Below are 10,467 nucleotides of genomic sequence, written 5' to 3'. Positions count from 1 at the left end.
AATGGTAAGGGAAAAGTTGATACTATGAAACCAAAAATAATAGACAACCTCCGTCTTATAGACGACCCACAAGTATTCATATATTTGAGGGTCGGTTTGCTGATGCGACAACACGAACCTCATATTCTAGGTCGTTCGAGGACTCGATACCTACTCCTACATATGTAGGGCCGCTACATGGGTCTACACCGACTCATTCTGCTCGTATGATCGTGCCACCACCAGCACAATACTATCAGATGGTCGTTGGCCCCTCCATACATCTACCATCATCAATACCCTCCTGCAGTAGTCACGCAGCTTTGCGCAGTGATTCAGCTGGATCTATTGGGTTGTCGGATCTTCATCTTGGAGGCACTCCATCTAGTGCTTCAGATCCGCCCACGCTAGTGTATCCACCATCACTTACTAGGAAACTAGGAGATAGCGATGATTCTGGGAGGATTTATCTTGTTCCAGTAGCGAGAGGGTAAGATTTCTAAATATAATAACGTTACTCATTTTTTCATTACTAGATTATTATGCTCTATGAAATTACTGTTTGATCTTGTGTTGTAGGTTTAGGCTGGATGATGGAGTTAGAAAAAAAGGGCTAATATGCATTACTCGGCACTTCAACAGCTACTGGACCAGCTGGCAAAAAGTTCCAGAACCTGACAGGGATAGAATGTTTGAAGAATTTAAGGTAACGATTTAACTTTTTGACTACTTATTAACGCTTTGTTAGAATCAAAGATTGAATATTATATTTTTGTTGTAGAAATTTTACTGGTGGGATGATGCAAATACATTTCTTATAAAGCAGAACTTTTTCATAAGATGTAGAGCCAGATTTAACGGTCTCTTGGATTATGCCCAAAAGAAATCGGTAAAACCTAAGTGGATTCTTGCACCCATATGGCCACTGTATCTTTGCCATTGGATTAGCGCAAAATACCAATTGTTAAGTGAAAAAGTAAAGAAATCCCGAGCATCATCCACGGGTGACTCCCTACATACTGCGGGTGCCAGAAGTAGTCTTGCTATGAAGGAAAAAATGGCATGTAACTTTTACAGTGTTAAGTGTTTGTTTCTATTTAAATTTATTTATTATTTAAATATTGATATATAATGTTTTCATATGCAGGAAAAAGATAAGGGTAGGTGAATACCAACGAATGAGCTATTCGAGGAGACTCATACGAAAAAGAAAAAGGACTTGACTGATGAAGCTGTCTGGGTTGAAGCTCGTGCAAAAGCTGTCTATGTAAGAAACAAATTTTGAATTATAAGTACTTTAATTTTTTTTACTTTTAGTATTAACTTTACTTTAAATATAGGACGAATATACGCGTCTTGTTGCTAAGAATCGTAGTAGTCAGCCTCCTGAAAGTCAGGGTGACCCAATACCCAAGTATGTAGAGGAGGAGTTGTGGACAAAAGCTGTGGGTCCTACAAATAGAGGTCATTTCTACGGATTCCACACAAATTTTTTGGCGATAATATTAGGTGTTCACCCAGCGATGCATACTGTAGCTCTTCAGTTGATAGAGAAACCATTGAAAGACTACAAAATATGATTTCTCAACTCACTAAAGAACTTGCTGAACAGAGAGAGGTTTGCTGAATAGAGAGAGACAGAAGAAGATCGAGAAGGCAACAACATCACAAATCAAGATGCTGCAGCAGTAGTTCAGCTCTTTCATTCAGACTGCGGGGGTTATTCCTCCGTGTCCTGGTGATGCATTCGGGCTGCAAAAGGTCTAGGCCCCCTGGATGATTTCAGCATGGATGATGATATGGAAGACGAGGACGAATTCAATGATGATGACTTTTAGTTTTTTGATTTTTGTATGTGTTGTATTTATAATTTAGACATTTTGTTTTTTGAAAGTATTGTTGTAGTTTTTTCATACTCACTTTTGTAGGACATTTTGTACCTGTTGTAGACTTTTGAAAGTATTTATATTTAGTTTTTGGTTGTTGTTGCTGCTGTATTGTTTGGTTACTACTGTATTGGATTGTTCTTGTTGCATTGTGTATTTGGGTTTTGATTTTTATTTTTAAAAAAAATTTACAAAAAAATCGACCACAAATGATCGTTTTTTCAATTTTTTTCCAGAGAACGGTTTTATATCAAATTTAATTAATTAATTTGAATAAAAATCTACCACAATTGGTCGGTTTTTTATTAAATTAATTAAATAAATTTAATAAAAAATCGACCACTTTTGGTAGTTTTTTTTTTCCTGAAATTATTTTTTATAATTTTAATAAAATAATAATGAATTTTTAAAATATATATATATTTTAAAAAACCAACCACTTGTGGTCGGTCTTTAAAAACCTACCGTAACTTTACCGACCACGAAATTTGATCAGTTTTGTGGTCGGTTTTTGGGGAACAAGTGGTCGGTTTTACCCTTTTTTTTTTTTTAGTAGTGCATAATTATATATACATTTCACTATGATGTATTCTCGAGCAGTAAAGGAAATAGAATTTTAAGTTTTTGGATTTTGCATTCTAGAAAATGCAATTTACTGAGTTATTGATAAATCAATTATTTACAAATAATAAGTGAATTTTAGAGGCAAATACAAGGTTTCGTCCAAAGTTATTGGGCTCTATCAAACCCGTTGATGAAGTTGTAGCTCCAACGTAGTTACGTAGGGGTATGCAGGGGTAAGGAGTTCATCCAAACATCCCTAAGGTTAAAATTATTTATATATATTAGATGTTGTCCTCAACTTAATTGTGTATTTACTTCATATTTTTGAATTCATTTAGTGAAAATTTCGACTCTCCCCCTATTTTAGAGTGTGTTTAATATGACCAACGTCATTTTACATGAAAATGCTTTCCATCATGATGTGGATTTATTTTTATGGTGGTTGGTTGCCGGAAAATATTGTTGAACCCTTTTTTTCCCATTTAAGTACCTTAACTTTTAGTTTCTTGTTACTTGCTCAAATTATTGCTGAGACATTATTTTTCACATTTAATGCTTCATGGTTTTATCAAACTGCTCCACAATTGGCTAATATTGTTATTAACTTATAAAATATACATCTTTCAAAAAATATTTCTCACTTACTAGCCAAACACGGGAGAAAAAATCTACGACAAAAAACACATCAGAAAAATGACTTCTGTTATATCAAAGTCAAATACACTCATATAACACACTACGCAAATTTCACATCAACAAAATGCGATAAAGATGCCAATTACATATAAGAAAGTTAACGTTAGATCCTAATAATGTGTTTTAAAACTGTGCCGGCCTATGTCATAGTGAAGAACATCAATAGGTACCTGGACTGTTTAATGTGTGTGTCATTTTCTTTGTGGTATATTTTCCGCCTTTATGTTTGTGTAATGTATAGGGCAATTGTTACATGATAATGACATCTATAATGTGTCTTGTGGACTGCATGGTTGTTAATCACGACTCTTGAGCAGTTAATTAACAAGATATTCATGTCTTCCAAAATGTAAATATTTTAATTTGTAGACTGGTTGATTGTAAATCCAATAGTTCAGCCTGTCTTTCTTTCAGGTGTGTTCAGTGTGGAAAATGTTTTCTTAGAGAAAAAAAAGTAACCAAACTCTAGGTTATGAAGAGATGAGACGTTAATCATTACGAGAAAATGTACAACAAAAACACTTTTCTGTACCAAATATTTTTCATTTTTTCAGTAAGATCTCTTGTTCTGAAGACTTACATCAAGATAGAATACCAAGGGTGTGATCGGCATGGAGGAAAATATTTTTCAATTTTCCTATGTTCAATTGGTAGAAAAAATTGTAAAGTATTTTCTCTAGGAAAATAAGTTTCTTAAAAATGACAAAAATGACTTTCCTAATGAAAGTAGAGAAAACAAGTTCCACAAGTGACATTTCACATTAATTACGTCCTCCCCACCCTCGACACACCTCCTCTTCATCTTTAAATTGTTCGTAGCTAACGAATTTTGTGATTTCCATTTGTTTAGCTACAAAATTTGTCCTATCCTTTTAGTAGTGCTATAGCTCATATAAAACTGTCCAAATGCATTAGTAATCACATTATGAGAAAAATAAGTAAAAAAGTGCACCTAGTGGTATCTTTGGTTTGTGTACATTTTGGCAAAGAACAAAATCAAAGAGTGTTTGCAGTAGTGTTCTGCATATCATTTATAGGCTAATAAATATTGGATTCTTGGGCGGTTCATGTTTTTCTTATCAGTTGCAATTGTAGTATTTCGAGGTGGAAACACATTGAAGGGCGTTCAATTCAATTCAGTTTGTTGGAAAATCGTATTGTACAAATAGGTCATAAACAATCTCTTTTTAATACTTATAAACTGCTGAACCTCTTGACATGAAAGACGTTTTTCATGAAAATATAGTAAAGTGGCTCAAAAATTGCTTCAGATAGTAGGTTCGAGCAAATCCCATTAGAATTCCTCACCCTGCCACGGGTAGTATATAGTACTAAATTTTAAATGCTGCAGTGGTTTCCATCACTTGGTGGCATAGTAGCAGCACAAGGAGAGGACGCCAAAAAGGCAGCAACGGAGTTGCTGGTTGAAGGTCTGGTGCTGTTGGAAGATATCTTCAAGAATTGCAGCAAAGGCAAGACGTTCTTTGGTGGTGACACAATTGGGTACTTGGACATTGCACTTGGCTGTTTCTTGGGTTGGCTGAGGGTGACTGAGAAGATGAACAACGTAACGCTGCTTGATGAATCCAAGACTCCATGTCTGTACAAATGGGCTGAAGATTTTTGTGCTGATAGTGCTGTCAAAGATGTCATGCCTGAAACTGATAAGCTTGCCGATGCTGCGAAGGTCATTATGGCTAAAATGAGAGCCCAAGGATCAAGATGTGTGTCTTGGTAGTTATTTTCAGTCTCTAGTTAAGATGATGTATGAGCACAACATTTGGTCTTTGAAAGGACCAAACAAAATGCATTGTCCTTGGGGGCTTCTTGCCTTGGCATCTGTCTTGTTCTCAGATGAGAAGGTAGTCTTGCTGCATCTCCTGAAGGAGAAGGGGCTAACCTATCCAACAAATAAGCTGGATCACCGTTTCCCGTGTTTCCCGTCCAACTGCATGTGTTAAGCATGCCGCCGGCGTTCATTCTGAGCCAGGATCGAACTCTCCATGAGATTCATAGTTGCATTACTTATAGCTTCCTTGTTCATAGACAAAGCAGATTCGAAATTGTCTTTCATTCTAAGGCATAACTTAATAAGCTATTCAGAAATGAGTAGATGAAGCCACTTGTACTATAAGCTATTCAGAAATGAGTAGATGAAGCCACTTGTACTATAAGCTATTCAGAAATGAGTAGATGAAGCCACTTCTACTATCTGTTGCTTAATTCTAAATGGTGCAACATTGACTTGCTATTCTGGAAGTCATGTTATTCTATGTTTGGAGAAGAAATTAACTCTCATGACACTGGTAAAGGACAATTTCGTTGCTTGTTTTAAAACCAAACGATCCCTTAAAGATTTTGTTATGTGGATGATTTTTGATTCGATCATGGTTTGTCTTTTGAATCATGTATAACTAAGCCTGATATAGTCTGACATACCAATTACTAGTTACTACATTGGTTCACTCTGTTTGGCACTATTTCCTTAATGCCTATATTTCCTTAACAATTCATAGTTGTGTAAGTGCTACAACATGTTTGAGACCATGAGTTTTAATGGTTTTATAATCACTTAAACATAATGACATATTCAAGATATAAGTTTCAGAATGTTGAAATTTTTTGGGATGGAGGAGGAGTACCCTCAAAATGTCAAATTCTTTTTGAAGAATTTTACATAGTCAGAATTTACAACAAATGGACAAACCAGTAAGGTCCTCTCGTTTTGATGGTGACAACACTTTGATGCAAGGTTTGAGCACAAGCCTGGGAGGACCAATTTGCCGATGCACTAAGTCAAAGATCCGAGTTGGCATCCAACAAGTTAAAATTAAAATAGATAGCATCCATGAGGACCACACACCTTGCCAGCTTCACAGCCCACTCTTCACACCACACTTTAAGCACTATTTATATCTCATACACTTGCCCAATAATATTTTGAAAACATCACCTATTTAATTTACTCTACTCTATAATTGCAACTTCTATTTCTAACTCTGCCTTGATCATGGCTGAAAATGATGTGAAACTATTAGGATCATGGCCTACTACATTTGTCATGAGGCCTCGTATAGCCCTTAGCATAAAATCTGTGGGCTATGATTTCTTGGAGGAACAATTTGTGAAAAATATCTAAAGTGGATTTTTTCGAAGAACAAGTATCATAGTTTTCTAGTTAAATTTCAAGAATAGTCTAGTTAGAGAAACATAGGTTCTAGATAAGTTTATAGGATAATCTAGTGTAGTCACTTGGATAGGAAATATCTAGAGTAGAAGTAGAAGATAAAGATTTTTCTTGTAGAAGTAGAATATTTTCTAGAATCATCTATACACAAGTATAAATAGGGATGTCTTGAACATTCATAACCATTCAAAAGCAAATCCAATACAAAGCATGTAAAGTAGTCTTCTTCTATACCTAAGCTCTCTTATTCAATATCTCCCTTCTACTTTCTTAGCTTCCTTTTCTTTAGTTGAATCTTCCAATCTTAGTTAATGATCTTGGGATAGCAGAAGGTCTCTCCAATTACACCTTTCTTCTGCTATTCTCTACATGGTATCAGAGCCAAAGTCGTAGATTGGCTTGTGTTTATTTCACGATCGAATTTGTGGTTGATTCAACTGGTTTGTGCGAATTGATTTTAGCGGTCGTGTTAATGGAATGGGAATGGAGTTGTTGAATCAGTTCAATTACAAGGTATAGAAGACTTGTATGGAATCATACCTTGTGGGCGAGGATTTATGGGATGTTGTTAATGGGAGTAACACAAGTCCTCCGAACGACGAACCGGAGAATAGTAGTGCATACAAGAAGTGGAAACAGATTAATGCAAAGGCAGAGTTCATTCTAAAAAGGTCCATCTCCTCCAATTTATTTGACCTTATTATAAGGTGTAAATCAGCTTATGATATTTTGAGAACCCTCGACAGTTGTTCAACAAGAAGAATGAAGCTCGGCTACAAATATTGGAGAATGAACTGGCGAACACCATTCAAGGTAATCTTTCTATTGTAGAGTACATTTTAACGATTAAGAACTTATGTTCTGAGATTTCTTTATTGAATATGGATGAGGCTATCTCTGAAGCACGAATGAGAAGCATTATCATTCGTGGTTTGAAACTAGAATATATTCTCATTGTGACATCAATTCAGGGATGGGCTCAATAACCATCCTTGGAGGAATTTGAGAATTTGTTGTCATCACAGGAGTTACTAGCCAAACAATTAATTGGGGAATTTGTCAAAGAAATGGAAGGAAATGCTCTTGTAGCTGACAAGAGAAACGTTAAAGAAAAAGCAAGAGATATGCCTCACTCTCAATTTGCATGTGGTTCAAGCTCGCCTGGAAATAAGGAAGAGTCTTTTAACAATTATAAAAAGACTTTCAGATGTTATTGGTGTGGAAAAATAGAATATATAAGAAGATATTGCCGAGCCACGGAGAGCAACATAGTTCATACTAAAAAAATTGTTGAAGAAGAAGAAGGCTGGGAAAGATGCTTAGAAGCTGAGAGTCGAGCAATAAATGTCTTGGATTTCATAAATTTAGAAAGAGATTATATCGGATGTAATATAATTTATCATGTGGAGAAGGAAGACACGGATAAGAAGCAAGATGCTATTGAAGATGTTCAGACTAGAGACAAGGTGTTGATATCGAGGAAATCAAAGAAGCAAATCCTAAAATTGACCATAAAAGTCTGAACATGAAAGATGTTGAAGTATATTCTAAAGAGGCATGTTTGAAAATCTATATGCCGGTGATAAATTTATCGGAGAAACTATTAAGGGAGATATAGTAGACGTTAAAGTCTCTGGTCAATCATCCATTGCATCAAGTTCAACCATTGGCTCAGTGGAAATATTGAAAGTTGATGAAGAACATAACGATCCAATGAATGATGAAGTTGAAAGAAAAGTCCCAAGTTTAGATGGAGAGACACACAATATGATTGAAGAGCTAGAGACAAAATCTAGTGGTGGATCCTATTATGGTGCTAAGGATTCATAGAAAATTGATAATCAGATCATCATCGAATCATATGAGGAGGATGATATAGATGAAATATGTTTGGTTCAATTGGTGTGAATGAAAAATGAAAAGTTGAGTGGAAGGGACACAACTCTTCGAGTAAAAGACACACTATTTTGGGAAAAGATATGACTGTTTGGATGGTTATGGCTATTCAGAAAAGACACACTCTTTTGAATGGACAGACATAACTGTTCAGAAAGTATACACCTTTTTGGTGAACCATTGTCACCTTTCGGAAGTAGCACTCAATGGCTATATAAACCTGCATTTTTCTGCAGGTTTAGTACAAATTTTTCTGCACTTGAAAATATTTCTTGTCTTCTAAAATACTCCATGTGATCATCTAACTGTTGAGTGAGTGCGAAGAGAATTCGATCATTTGATGTACTACTACAGTCAAATTGTTAAGCCATTTTATCCTGGGAGAAAAATTCCGCAACTTCGGATAATTGAGGGGAATTATTTCCTTAAGGACACTCCATAAATTCGAAGGACTTGGCTTTTTCTGCCTCATCTAATTTTTTTTAAAATACTGAAAACACATTTTTTTGAAAGGTCATTTTAGATCTAGTGTTGAAGGTGTCGGAAACTTCATAAGTGTTCTTGCTTTATTCTTGACCTTATGTTACAGGTATTTTGTCAAAATACAGATATTTTTTTGTACCCGAAACAACAATCTTAAGGAAATAATTGACAAAAAATCTATATTTTTTTGCTTGTTTGGTGAAATTTTCTTTTCACTAAAGTTTTTTTTTCTCATAATCTGTATTGTTTGATTTCCGAAGATTAAAAATTTAAGCTTTCTACTCCGTTTGAACTTAACAAGTGATTTGAAGAAATAAAATCTTCATCACAAGTTAGAGGTCATTTGGTTGATGAATGAAAGTCATAAAAACTTCATCGTTAAACTAGAAACAAGAGGTGTTTAAAGTTGCTGCAGCTTTATAAGTAGTATTTTGATATACTAAAATTTACTGTCTTGTTGTGACAGGAAGATGACTACTGACAGTCAAGTGAATGATACTGTAATGATTGTGGCAGCAACTAATATTACCACAACGAGTTGTATGAGTGCTCCGCAGGTAATGGCACCAGCGAAGAATACCAAAAAATTTATGGGTGTTGATTTTAAAAGGTGGCAACTGAAGATGTTTTCTACCTTACAACTTTATGTCTTCAAAGATTCACATCTGAAGAAGCTCCAGAAGTGCCTGAGAAAATTTTGGACCAGGAGAAATTTATCGTTATGGAGGCATGGAAACACTCCAATTTCCTATGCAGGAATTACATTCTAAATGGCCTCCAAGATGAACTATATAATGTGTATAATGGAATAAAGACAACAAAAGAGTTGAGGGGCGCGCTAGAAAGAAAAAAAAAGATTGAGGATGCTGGAACAAAAAATTTCTTCATTGAAAGATTCCTTGAGTTTAAAATAATTGACAGCAAGTCTGTTGTATCTTAAGTTCATGAACTGCAAGTTATCATCCACGATCTCCTCGCGGAAGGTATAAGTTTGATGAATACCTTTGTTGAACATATTAAAAATGTTCTTAATGTTCACATGAACTTAATTGTAGGTATGGTTGTGAACGAGGTATTTCAAGTTGCGGAAATAATAAAGAACTTACCATTATGTGGAAGGACTTTAAGAACTACTTGATACATAAGTTAAAGAAGATGATAGTCGAAGATCTTATAGTAAGACTACGCATTGAAGAAGACGACAAAGTTGTGGAAAGAAAGTCGAAAGGAAATTCTACAATAAGTGGAGCAAATATTTTAGAAGACGACCACAATAACTTCAAAAAATGAAAGAAAGCTGGACATGAAAGGAATCAACCTAAGAAGAAATTCAAGGAGAAATGCTTTAATTATGGCAAGATTGGCCAAAATCAACAGATTATCGTGCCCCAAATAAAGTCAAACAAATGGACCAATAAAATATGTCTGAATCCAAGAAATAAATGAATGGTCTATGTGCCATGCTACCTGAATGCAACTTGGTGGGAAAACCTTGAGAATGGTGAATGGATTCCGGTGTCACCCACTATGTTTGTGCAAATAAGGAGTTGTTTGCTTCTTTTGCTCCAGATCAAGGCAAAGAGAAGATATGCATGGCCAACTTCGCAACTACAAAAGTTGAAAGAACAAGAAAAGTCTGCCTGAAAATGACATCAGTCAAAGGGTTGACTTTAAACAATGTCCTGTCTATACCAGAGTTAATGAAGAACTTAATTTTTGTATCACTTCTTGACAAAAAATGAATTTAAATGTGTATTTATTTTTGAAAAAATTATA

At 35.1% G+C, this 10,467-nt stretch overlaps 1 protein-coding gene and 1 pseudogene across 1 annotated transcript; both read left to right on the top strand.

Moving 5' to 3' along the window:
* The first annotated feature begins 206 nt into the window (after positions 1-206).
* Positions 207-4,863, top strand: LOC107846558 (glutathione S-transferase U13-like). Its single transcript, XM_016690916.2, has 5 exons — positions 207-331; positions 559-685; positions 1,320-1,393; positions 1,489-1,597; positions 4,477-4,863. Exons 1-5 carry the CDS (start codon positions 207-209, stop codon positions 4,861-4,863), a joined length of 822 nt encoding a protein of 273 aa, XP_016546402.2.
* A 1,272-nt stretch (positions 4,864-6,135) lies between these two features.
* The window catches only part of LOC107847224, a 20,116-nt pseudogene continuing 15,784 nt past the window's right edge, over positions 6,136-10,467 (top strand).

The sequence above is a fragment of the Capsicum annuum genome, chromosome 11, assembly GCF_002878395.1.
Source record: "Capsicum annuum cultivar UCD-10X-F1 chromosome 11, UCD10Xv1.1, whole genome shotgun sequence".
Classification (NCBI taxonomy): Eukaryota; Viridiplantae; Streptophyta; class Magnoliopsida; order Solanales; family Solanaceae; genus Capsicum; species Capsicum annuum.
Note: the sequence above shows the minus strand (reverse complement) of the source record. Positions and strands in the feature narration are given on the sequence as shown.

Bases quoted from the DNA above. Each gene is read 5' to 3' on its own strand.
- LOC107846558 (XM_016690916.2), top strand. From the start codon at position 207: ATGATCGTGCCACCACCAGCACAATACTATCAGATGGTCGTTGGCCCC. The intron at 1,394-1,488 runs GTATGTAGAGGA...CGATAATATTAG, and splicing joins CAGGGTGACCCAATACCCAA to GTGTTCACCCAGCGATGCAT. The intron at 1,598-4,476 runs GTTTGCTGAATA...TAAATGCTGCAG, and splicing joins AACTTGCTGAACAGAGAGAG to TGGTTTCCATCACTTGGTGG.